The sequence below is a fragment of the Phoca vitulina genome, unplaced genomic scaffold (assembly GCF_004348235.1).
Source record: "Phoca vitulina isolate PV1807 unplaced genomic scaffold, GSC_HSeal_1.0 scaffold27, whole genome shotgun sequence".
Taxonomy (NCBI): Eukaryota; Metazoa; Chordata; class Mammalia; order Carnivora; family Phocidae; genus Phoca; species Phoca vitulina.
This window is the reverse complement of record NW_022589730.1, coordinates 654,553-666,790: the sequence shown is the minus strand read 5'-3', so window position 1 is coordinate 666,790 and position 12,238 is coordinate 654,553. Positions and strand designations below refer to the sequence as shown.

The 12,238-nt window shown below is 62.8% G+C and overlaps 1 protein-coding gene across 1 annotated transcript in view; it reads left to right on the top strand.

The window, feature by feature from the left end:
- Window positions 1-12,238, top strand: part of NFATC1 (nuclear factor of activated T cells 1) — a 103,024-nt gene that overhangs the window by 56,445 nt on the left and 34,341 nt on the right. Inside the window, exon 9 of the mRNA XM_032422829.1 lies at window positions 11,337-12,026. Within this exon, the coding sequence (XP_032278720.1) occupies window positions 11,337-12,026 (690 nt within the window). The remainder of the gene's footprint in view (window positions 1-11,336; window positions 12,027-12,238) is intronic.

Sequence of the window (12,238 nt, the reverse complement as noted above, 5' to 3'; positions counted from 1 at the left end):
CTGCCCCGGGACCCCGTCACCACGTTCTCCGTCTGCCCCAGGACCCCATCCCCACGTTCTCCATCTGTCTCGGGACCCCGTCCCCACCCTCTCCGTCTGCCCCCGGGACCCCGTCACCACGTTCTCCGTCTGCCCCGGGACCCCGTCCCCACACCGTTCTCTGCCCTGCTCCTCACACCCGTGCTCTAAACCATACCCCACGTGGATCCCGTCTGTAGCTGATGCTCCTCCCTAGACATAGTCTGTCCCTCGAGCAGTGGCCAGTCTGTCTGCCTCCATCAGGTGTCAGCGTCATCCACACTTCTGTCCTTGAGATTTGCTCCCACCCCTGAGCGCCTGAGGCATCCCCACCGCCGGCCCCTGGGAGTGCCCCGGCCCTGCCCTGGCTTCCTGGGGTGGCTGGTCTCGGGTCTGGCCTGCGGGGGGGGGGGGGGTTGGAACCACACCCACGCACCGCTAGACTGTAAGCTCCTGAGAGCAGGGACCTCGGCCGGCATCTGACGTCGGGGCTGAATCGCAAAGACAACCCTTATGTGGTTTTAAAAATAAACAAGAGAACGAATGAAAAAATTAGAACTCGTGTGTGTGGTTTTCAGTTTGGTGTTGGTCCTCGCCGCGCACTCACAGGCCCCCCAGGCGTGAGCAGGTACAGAACCGCGCGTAGCGCCTGCGCAGCTGCGTCTTGGCACGCTGCTTAGAGTCCCCCCGTGCTGCGCCGGGCTGAGCCTCCCACCCGGACGCCGGAGTGTCAGCTCGCAGTCAAAGACACGTGCCGTGTGGACGATCGCTTGGCAGGGATGTTGGCTAGAAAGCATCAGGCGGGTTCTGAGCTCTTTGTGGTGTGCGCCCTCTTCTCGGAGGCCTTGTTTGTGAGGTGCTGCCGCGCTCCCCTGGGTGGTGGGTCCCTTCGCGGGTGCGCTTGCGTCTGGCTCAGGGTCCGTCCTGCGTTTTCCAACAGCAGGTTCTTTTCAAGGTTATTAAACGTGCTGTTGATATGTCCAAGGCCTTGGAAGTAAATCCACTTAAACCCTACCCGTAAAATTCATTTTCATGTACAAATATGTAAAATCAAGTGCCCTTTTAGGTTTTCCATCAAAATTAGCTGTGGGTACAGATGACAATGGGGACCACCTCTCCTCACAGTGGGAGACACACTGTGGGTCCTCAGAGGTATGACCCCACGAGGCAATGCCCCGGGAGGCCACCCTCACACAGAAAGGCAGGGACCGTCGCTGCCCCCACGCGGCCCCTGGGAGCGCAGGCGTTGGAAGTGAGAGGATCCAAGTGTTTGTTGCTTGGGGGCACGTGGGGGCCACCCCTGTGTCACCCTCTAGTCGCCTTCCCCACTTCTGGTCACAGCAGGCAAACTGACCTCAGCTGCCCAGGATGATGCCCACCTCGCCCTCTACCCACAACATCCGCCGTCTGAGGGGCCCCCTGTTTCAGCGTAATTGTCAGCGGTCGGCTGGACGAGGCCCACGAGGCCGAGCATGGAGGGCCCACAGGCTCCGGTTGGCTCCCGTCTTCGGCTTCTGGTCTGTAGTGGGGCCCAGGACACTTGGGCTCCCTCACCGCTCTCAGGGGTTGGCCCAGTGTTTGATGGGGGACACGTTTCCGGCTGAATGAGAGGCGGAACAGAGTCACTGCCCGCCCGGCATCCCGGGGCAGCAGCTGAAGGCAGCAGTGAAAACCTTTGGTGTGATTCCGGAAGACGCTGCAAGGTGCACGACAGGAGCCAGAGGGGTTTTCTTGTTGCTTGTCTGTCGCTGTTTTTGCTTGTGCCTAAATGCAGTCTTCTGCAAGGAGAACGTCCTGTCTCCGTTTGGGCTGTGGGCGCCCGGGTGCCGACCTGGAAACAGACTGTGCCCACAGCAGGAACGGTCCACAGCCGCCCCAGCTCCCCGGCTTGAGTGAGGGTGGAGCAGAACCGGAGCTGTGGGCGGCGGCTTCCGGGCTCGGGGGGCAGAGCGTCGGTCAGCGGTGGCTCCGTGGGCTCACATTCCCGATGGCCGCCCGGCGCCTGGGACCATCAGGCAGGGGCAGGAGCTCAGACGGGAAGGAACACGATATTCCAAGTAGGGCCTCACAGTTAGGTTGCAAAGTCTCTCAAAATGAGAAAATAAATCATGACACATGACCGAGTCTTGGAGAGTACGTCTTTGTGTCTGTTCTCCCTTGGCTTCCCCGAAGGGCCTGTCTGCTGACAGCTGAGCAGGTGAGGGTCCTGGGGCATCCCCAGGATCGGCCGGGCATGGCTCTGGGACACAGCTCTGTCGGGGGCCTGCCCGACCTTTGTGGACAGGACACACAGTTCTCAGTGTGGGGCAGCTCCCTCTCACAAACCCTCTCGGGACTGTGGGAAGGAACCACCTCCACCCGCCGGGAGGGAGGGCAGGTGCTCCATGGTGGGGCCACGCCTGCTGGGGACGGGCTCTGTGGGCCCAGCGTGAGTGAGCTGGAGGAGTGGAGCTTCGTGCGTCCCTGCTCACCGCCGCACAAACATGCACTTACATGCGTGGCCCTCGTGAGACAGGGAGCTGACAGAAGACACACAGACCTCAAGAGGTGGAAAGACGGGTAGATTCTCTGTTTTCTGTTTGTGCCATTTAGTCCAGAAACAAGAGTATCCCCAGCGCCGAGGTGTCGGGCCTGGCTGCCAACACCGGGTTCCCCGAGCAGCAGACCCCAGAGCCGAGGCTGCCGGCGGGAAGAGCCGGCCCAGAGCAGCCTGCGGGCCGACGGCCAGGCCAGTCCTCGCTCCCACTCTGTGCGCACATCCAGCTCTCGAGGGGCGGCCGGGTGTGCGGGTGGAATCCTGCCCATCGTTCCAGGGGCCTCATCTTCACAGCGAGCTCTGGGTCTGCCTGTTCTCTTGAGCTTCAGGCCTCCTCGCTTTTCCGAGACCTTTGCATTCAAGTTTCATCCCAAAGTGATGACCTCCACGAAATCAGTACAGATGCTGAGTAGTGAGGCTGTCGGGAGAGGCTTCGGGGAGCCTTGTGCCTCGGGGATCCACACGGCACACCTGCCCGGGCTGGGTGGGAGGGCGCCCTCGGACAGGCTCCCCCGGGCCAGGCCTCACCCAGGCGCCCACTCCTGTGGATGAGCAAGCGAGCTTGGTCCCGTGCAGAGCTCAGAGGCCATGGCTTCTAGGGCACCGTGTTCCATGGTGCGCCCTGTATTCTCCTGAAGAGGGCCGCGAGGTGTGTAAGCTTGTGGTCCTCGATGCATCAGGGCCCTGCCTGGTGAGTGTTCTCACCCCGCCTGACAGGAGCTGTGGACGTGCCATCTGGGGAGCCACATGGGGTCCACAGCGGGGCCCCCAGGCTGAGACCGCTCCCGAGCCCCCTGTGTGGGGTGCTGAAGCTTCACCTGTCCCAGAAGACCTGCGGGTTTCGAATAAAGCAGATTATGTCACATTTCTGACCATGGGTGTGGAGGGGTTGAGTCGGCCCAGGTGGCCCAGGGGGTGTCCATCCTGGGGACTTGCGCCCACCCCGGACTCCCTTCTAAAGGCAAAACAGAGTCAGGCAGGAGGCAGGCAGGGGTGCTGGGCAAGGAGAACATGGCCCTGGCCCACGCGGAAGCTGCCCGCGGGCCTACAGGGCCTCCCATGACCTCGGGACGCCCGCCTACAGGCCTGCTGTGGTCAGTAGTCATGGACATTCTGGAACATTCTCCTCGAGTGAGCTCAGCTGTGGGATAAGCGTACCACAAGTGAGTGTGTCGGCGGTGGGAGCAGGGTCCACGCACGGCGGTGAGCGCTGTCCGGTGAGACACTCTGACGTTCCTCCTCTTTAAAGCCTCACACGACCCACGTACTCTTTGTTTAGTAAGTCTGACTCTCTTGCTATCCTAGCCAGAAAATGGGGACCCGTGCCTTAATTCCCCTTTCCCATCCTCAACCTGACGTGTAGAGGTGAGGGGGGCTGTGTGTCCCCACCAGCCGCGGGAGGAGCCTGCGAGGGGTTCAGGAACCATCCCCGGGCTCGGGAAGGCGGCCGGCTTCCTCCTGCGTGGGCGAGATGCTGTGACGCTGGATGGAGACCGTTTCTTGCATCACCTTCTGGACGAGGCTTCTACCGCCGGTCTGCATGGTGCCGACCCCGCTGTGGGCTGTGGGCCCCGGGGGTGAGAGGCCCCCAGGGCTCAGAAGCTGGGCTCCTGGGAAGGAGACGGAGGAGCTTTTCCCTCCCAGGCTGCCTGGTGCCCCGCAGTCCGACGCCCTGGCCACCAGCACACGCAGACCCTGGCGTCCCGACCGCGGGGAGAGGATTTTGAACTTAGAGCAGAGCAGATTGCGGGACGGGGAGCCTGGGTCTGAGCCCGTGTGAAAGAGCAGGAGTCCGGCCTGCTGGGGAAACGGTGGAGAGGCTCACTCCAGCAGGAGCCTGTCTGGGGGGATGCTGGGGGCATCTGTGCAGCCCGATGAGGGCCGAGGGGGTAGGGGGGCCGTGGGCCACCAAACACAGGGACGTGCGTGGTGAAGACAACTGTATCACGCAGATGTGGGCATCCCGTCCCCCGGGAGCCCACCAGCTACCAGGGAGGCGCGGTCCCCGCGGCTCTGCCCAGAATCCCCACCCTCAGAGCGGCTGCTTGGAGCCAACGCACGAGGACCGTGAATCTCGTCCCCTTCAAAGGCCGTTTCGGCGATTATCGGATGAAAATGCTCGATGCATCTCCTGGCACGTGTGGCCCATTCTGACTGTGGTCTGCAGTCAGGCTCCGTGGGTCCTAGCTGCTCCTGCAGAGGATCCCGGAGGAGATGGGGGCTGGCACCCAGATGGGGAGCTGACCCTGTCCCTGACACCTGCCAGCCCTCTGTCACTCGAGGACGTGGAGCCAGGACACAGAGTGGGGATGGCCACGCCACTGCGACCCCTGACCCCAGGAGATCGGGCCTTGCTGGAAACCTGGCGTGTTCGGCGTGGATGCTGGTTAAGCTGTGTGGTAAAGACGGGGGGCAGGTCCCCAAAGGAAGAGAGACAGGATCCCGAGTTGAAATGCCCTCCGTGTGCATTCACTTGCCTCCTGGTGCCTGTGCCCCAGACCAGCCCTGGAATTCACTGGGCTCTGGATGCGGAGAGACGATGCGGCCTCACCCCTCGGGGCTGGTAGTTGGGGTGGTTCCAGTTACTACTTTTCCTTTCTCGTTATTTAAAAAGGCATGCCCTGAAGTTATCATTGTGGGTGTTTATATTGGTGGTAAAACTGGGGCTTTAATGTCATGCAACAAACAGAAAACAATCTGAGCTTTGTTCTCGGGGGTTTAGAACAAAACGCCTTTTGTCCAGGACTGAGCAGGGTACCTGGGGAGGGCTGGTGTGTGTGTACGGGGAGACGGGAGTGGCGGGGGCAGCTCCGGCCGCATCCCGGGCACCGCGGCATGCGTTACGATCCGCGGACCTGGAGCTCTTGCAGAAGAAGTGTGTCAGGACATCTGCCGTGCTCGGATCCGGAGGCCGGACGTCCCCGAGCTCAGGGCCAGTGGCTTGGATTTGGGAAGGGCGGCTTCCAGGGGTGGTGCCACCTTCCCGCCGATCCTCACGCGGTGGACAGAGATCTCTCTCTTCCTCTTCTCAAAACCACATCCCTGTAGGATCAGGGACCCTACCCCCCCAGGACCTCATTTAGCTATAATTACCCCCAAAGCCTTGTCTCCAAATAAAGCCACAGTGCAGTTAGGCCTTCAGCCTCTGGATTTGAGGGACACGATTTGGTCAGTAGCGGTGTCCCTGGCTTGTCCAAGGCCAAGGAGCGGGACCCTGACTCCTGGCCCCCTACTTCTCCCCGTGAGACACGGGGGCACGTGGACTGCTCATATGTATCCCTCGCCATCTGCTGGGTAGATGTGAGTCTGTCTTGGGGCCAGGGACACAGGCCCATGGGGGTTCCACGGCCTCAGGGCCCTGCAGTCCGCGGGTCTCTGCAGGACTCCGGCCTCCGGGCAGAAAGCTCAGGGCGACAGAGTGGTGACTCTCCCCGAGGTACGGACGCCTCATCCCCAGCTGGGGCTGGGGTCTGTCTGCGTGTGCCGGACACAGCACGTTTGAAAGAAAAGACACAGATGGGAATGTGTGCTTTTTGCTCACGCAGCTTTGGAACTGGAGAATTCTTTACAGTCGCGTACTCCGTGTTAATCGGGATCTGGGCTCCATGTCGGGCGCTGGGGCCACGAGATCGCGGACGTGTTGAAGTCCAGCACTCGCAGAACGGTCTGGGATTCCGTGTTTGTTGCGTGCCGTCGTGGTTTTCTGGAGAAAACAGTGGGATGCGTGCCGTGCTGGTGCTCAGTGGGGCCCAGTCCCCAGACGTCTCTGTTAGAAACGGAAGAACGCTTGTCTTCACCCTCCTCAGGCCTTGGGCCACCGCTGGGCTGGAGGGTTGGCCCAAACAGCATGTCGAAATTGAATCGCTCGACTTGGCCCTTCAGCAGAGGACAGGATGTGTCTGACAACGGGCAGGACACGGGAAGACACAGGAGGGACAGACGCATGTAAGAGGGGGCGGTGTCCACCTGTGTCGTGGGGATGGCAGTCACATGCATCTCTAACAGCCCACAGGCCTTGGGACGGTGTGAGCACCCCAGGCAGGAATCCCGTCACCTCGTTCTGGGCCACCTGTGGGAGCTGGTCCTGGCCGGCACGGCCGTCTGCATCCAGGCAGGGTCCTGGGGTCAAGGCCCTGCTCCCGGGTCCCGCTACAGGCCTGGGGCTGCGTCCCCATCAGCCCAGGGCCTCTGGCTGGCTCCGTCCCACTCCCCTGTGAAAATAGCCAACGGTGCCATTCACCACCTGCATGGCATCCCTGTGTGAGAGGCAGCTGCTAACCCGAAGGCCGGGCCATCCTGGGGAGACGGAGCCCGGCCGGCTGTGTGTGCTGCACGCACTCAGTTGCAAGGGACGTGCAAATGGGGTGGGGTGGGGTGTCCGCCCCGGGTCCGGAGCCCTGCAGAGCAAAGCACACACTTGATCACCTTGACGCGGCCACACAGCCCAAATCTGCGAACCGCGAGGCCCCTGAACCCAAGTCAGCGCGATTCAGGAAGGCGGCCGGCCCTGCCGTGAGCCCCCCGACCTCGGCTGGGGCTCCCAAGAGGGGCTCTGCTTTGCTCACGGGAATGGGAAGCCACTGCCGTGGGGGATGGAGCCCATGCGCCAGACGTGGGGTTTCTTCGAGCCAGGCCAGGGTGTTCTGGAATGCTCTCTGGCCCACAGACGGCCATTGTAGGGGCTGTGGGTGGCGTGGGGATCCTCGGGGACAGGCTTCTGCTGCCACTTCGTCTGCACGCGGCTCGGCTCCGGGGGCCTGGGGTCCCTGCTGAGGGACCAGGCCCTTCCCTGGGTCAGCTGCCCTTTGACCGAGGACGGGACGCGTAGCTTTGGGAGCTGAGGGGACACCTCCCCGGCCTCCTCCACACATGCTGTCTCCACAGAACGCAGCCGCTGTGCCAAGCGCGAGCACTTCAGGGCGAACACCAGCTCGGCACGGAGGGCACCCCGCCTTTTCCATGAGAACAGGCTTTGTACGCGGCAGCCGCCTTCAAGATTAGCGTTAATCTTTCACACGTTTGCGTGCTGTAATAAATCTGGATTATAAACTCGCGGCTGGCGCAGGGGCGTGGGCTCCTGTCACCATCCCTCCCGCCCAGACCGGCGCGGTGGATGGCCGGGAGGGAACCAGACATTGCGTCACACCAAGCCCCAGGTCTGGAAGGAAGCTGCTCTGGGCCGTGGACGAGGCCCCGCCGCGCCGCCCGAGTCCCGCGCAGGACGCGGCCTCCTTCTTCCCTCGCTAATAAGAAACAGGCATGTTCTCGCTGGTTCTGATTTACACAGACGCTGCTCGTTCCCTTTGAAGTCCACACGAGAAATCCAATTTAAACACCGCATGTTCGTGCCTTTGAGCTTCCGTGGGGGCCACGGGGGCAGCGGACGCTATTTTCCAGGCTAGCCCGTGTCCCAGGCCCTGGCGCTCCTGTGTGTGTTGCCCTTTGCCTGCTGTCAGCTGGCTCGTCCTGTGACCCCAGCACCTGGCCCTGAGTCACCGGGGCCTGTCTTCACTGCGCCTCACGACCTGCCGCCCTGGGGGGCCCCCGAGCTGCAGAGTGGTCACTATGTCAGTTAAGGGCCCCGCGTTTATTCCCCGAGGGCGCCTGTCCCAGGGTTGCAGGCAGAGGTCCGGCCCACCTCGTGGGGACGTCTGCTCCGAGAAGGCCCAGCTCGGCGGCACCCGGGGGTCTGGGCGGGCTGGGGTCCAGCCTCACGGCGTCGGCTCTGCCACGACTGGGCACTGTGCCCCCACACCGGCCGTCGGAAGGGGACGCGTGTCTGTATCCTCCCCTCGGTGGCGGGTGTGGGCCCACACAGAGGCTCTGCAAGATTGTGCTGTGGGGACTTTTCCAGAAAGGGTCCCAGGGAGCCCCGTGACGTGGGAGTTCATGCGGTGCCACTGGGCAGCTTTAAACACGTCGTAAACAACAGAGGCCACAGGGCGTGCACGAGGGGGCCTACGTCTGCCCACTCCTGCCCAGCGAGGGCGGGCGGCCTCTGACCCGCCGCCTGGGACCGCTGGTTCTGGCCGCTCGCTCGGCGCACCATCGCTGTGTGCCAGGTAAATCCCCCGCGCGGGCGTTTCCCGGCCGTGCGTGCGCGCGGACGGGTAGGGGGTTTTTTTTTTTTTTTAAGATTTTATTTATTTGACAGAGAGAGACACAGCGAGAGAAGGAACACAAGCAGGGGGAGTGGGAGAGGGAGAAGCAGGCTCCCCACTGAGCAGGGAGCCCGATGCGGGGCTCGATCCCAGGACCCTGGGATCATGACCTGAGCCGAGGGCAGACGCTTAACGACTGAGCCACCCAGGCGCCCATTTTTTTTTTTTTTTTAGGAGTTTTTAAAGAGCTCAGGGGACACCTTATGAGAGAGACGAGTTGGCCCCCGTGCCTGGCTGGAAATCCAGCGCAGCAAAGACGGAATCCCAGAAGGGTTTCAGTTTAATCTGCCAGACGTATATATATCCCTAAAATCACAAACTGAAAATTACCAAACTAATTTAGAAGTTAACCTTCACCATTCCATTTGCCCGCACTTCGCCCTAGCGTCTCGTGAATGGGGGGATGCGTGGGGGCCGAGGGTCCTTGGGGCCCCGTCAGAAGGGGCAGGCCCGTCTGCCTCTCGGGCTGACTTCATCCCCTCTGCTGTTTCTGGATTTTCAACGTGCTGGCAACAGGCAGGGACGGTCACCCCGGGGCGGGGGACACCTCTGGCTGCCGCATGGCTGTGTCTCTCCGTGTAAGATGAACAGGTCCCAGCTCTGCGCTCAGCTCAACGTGGGGATGTCCAGCTCTGCGCCCCACCTGTCTGTGGATACAGAGCACGGGGCCCAGGCGGGGGGCGCGTCAGACTGCGCCACCTGGCAGAGCCTCGCCGAGGAGGGCAGCCCAGCTGGAGGCCACGGCCTGGGGCGGGGGCTTCACAGCAGAAACGTGCGGGCTGTGGCAGCTCTAGGGCCCACGTTGGTCACTGCTGGGTGGATTGGAAGTTGGAAGAAAGTCCCTGGGAGCACGGGGGCTTTCTGGGGGCCACCTGACACGGCCACAGCGTTTCTGCACGCGGACGTCGGAGCCCAGGGACACAATGCCCCCCAGGTGGGGCCCAGCCTGGGAGTCTCTGTGGTCCCCGGTGCCCTGCTGCCCGAGCCAGGTGCATGCCCTCCGCTGGGGCCTGGGGTCGCTGCAGCCTCCGTAAGGAGCAAGACTAGCTGTTTTGGACACGCACATGGGTCCTCAGTGGCCCCGGCTCTTCCCCGAGACCCGAGTCAGCTGACGCAGAGCATGCATGATGGACGCATGGTGATAAAACGCCACCCAGGGAACAGCGAGCTCTTCTCAGGTCCCTTTTGCAGCCAACGGGATTTCTCTCTGGACAGCCCTCTGCTGGGACTCGCCCTCAACCAGAGCCCTGACCCCCCAGTCCCGGGAAAGAGAGAGAAACCCCTTTCCCAGCGAAGGAGCACGAGAGTGGTGTGGGTGCACGGGCCCCTCCTGGCAATGAGCGGACCCTGTGGGGGCCACGCGGCAGATGCAGACCAGCCCACACCCGAGGGGCCTGGTGTGAAGACCAGCTCTGCTGCTCCCCATGGGGCTCACCTGCCCCCAGAAAGGCAGAGCAAAGGAGAACGATCCTGTGGAGAACCCCAGGAGCTGGGTGCTAGGACTTGGTGATTCTGGGGGAATTAGACACCCAGGGCCTGCTGGTCACCGAGCATGGGCGCCGCCCTTGAGCTGGACGTGAGGGAACGCTGGCTCTGCGCAGACCTCCTGGGTAGGAAGCGCCCCTGGTCCTTGTTCGCGGCTGCCAGTGGAGGTCACCGTGTAGACGAGCTTTGCTTTATTTACGGTGAAGCCTGGGGCCCCATGTAGGAGGCCCCCAGGCCGCCACGCACCCGTCCGTGCCACAGGAAGCAGCAGGGTGGGAGGGTCTCGAGACAGCTGTTACCCACGAGACCTTCGGCACAGTGCCCGGTGTGGCGTCCCCGTGTGCTGGGAACAGTGACTCGGAGCGGACTTCCATCCACAGGCGAGCAGACGGGGCCCCGAGATGCGCGGGGGTAGGAGACGCCCGGGGAGACCGCGGGTCCTGCGAAAACCCCCCCGCACGCCCGCCAGTAGTCCGACCAACGTTCCCTTCGAAGCGGGGCCGCTGGTGGAGGGTCGGACGGGCCCTCTACTGCCGTCTGCCTTGTAGCCCCGCTTCCCAGGGAGGGCGGACAGGAGGAGGCCCAGGGCTGCGCGGCTGGGGCGGCCTGTTGTCGTAAGCAGCTCCTCTGTGAGGAGCAGACGCAACGGGGAGCCCAGGTGGGCGTGTTTTCCCCCCACCGCGATCGCCAAGTCCTGTTTCTCCCGGGTTTTATGGACATCTCCGCGCCATCTTGGTGCGTGCTCGAGATCCCGAATGTGCAGACGTTTATCAGATAGGGCGTCAGTAGCAGGAGAAATGCGGTCGTACATCCAAGTTAAAATTTTTGCTTTGATTACTACAAATCCATGGGCCCTTGGGTCCAAAGCTTCTACTGCAGTTTGCAAATGGATTTTTATAGCACATTAGTGCTGGGGGGGATTCCAAGGAAAACAGTGTTCTCAGTATTAGAACCAGCTGCAGCTTCCTGGAGACGGTGACTCACGCCCTCCTCTTAATTGGGTGGGAGAACCAGGCGGAGACACGGGGACTCAGTCAGGACGCTGTTTGTTTTCCGAGGGTGCCCTGGCCACAGCCTGCCCCGTCCATCACGCCCATCTGCAGCCTGTGTTTATTCAACTTCTTTGCTTCTTGCAGCTCCTACCATAAAAACAGAGCCCACCGATGATTACGAGCCTGCCCTGACCTGTGGACCAATGAGCCAGGGCCCGAGCCCGCTCCCCAAGCCGTGCTACAGCCAGCAGCTGGTGATGCCGCCGGACCCGGGCTCCTGCCTGGTGGCCGGCTTCCCGCCCTGTCCACAGAGGAGCACCATGGTGTCACCGCCCCCCAGCACCAGCCCGAAGCTCCATGACCTCTCCTCCGCCACCTACAGCAAGGGCATGGCCAGCCCGGGCCACGGTCACCTCGGACTTCAGCGGCCGGCCGGAGGGGTCCTCACCGTCCCGGAGACGCCGAGACCCGTGGGCGTGCACCCCGGCCCCCCCCAGCAGCCGCCTCCCGCCCTGCTGCGACCACAGGTGAGTCCACAGCTGAGCTGCAGCTGTCCCCCGGGCCACCAGCCAGCTCTCTGTCCCGACAGCCCCTCCTCCTCACCACCGTCCGGTACCCAAGAGCCGACCTGTTTGCAGTCCCGCAGCCCCACCCACCCATCCGAGATGGGCCGCCAGCAGCCCCGACTGCCGAAGGCTCCGAGGAGCGAGTCCACAGCCCCCCGGCCTCTGCTGCTGCCCGAGGTGCATGAGGACAGTAATCATAGTCTGGCCCCCATTCCCGTAACGGTCAAGCGAGAGCCTCAGGAGCTGGACCAGCTGGACCTGGACGACGGTAAGTGCCTGTGGCCTTAGGTGCACACGCAGCCTGGCGCCGTGTCTGCGAGCGTGACAAGGAGGGGTGTGCGCATTAGCCACCTGGCGGAGGGGCGCGCCTGGCAGCCCTTGGCAGTGTGGCTCTGCCCCGTCGCCTCGGCCGGAGGTCCCGCGGAGCCTGGGGCTGTAGACCCGCGGGACCAACGCTGCACAGAGCGTCGCCTCACACGA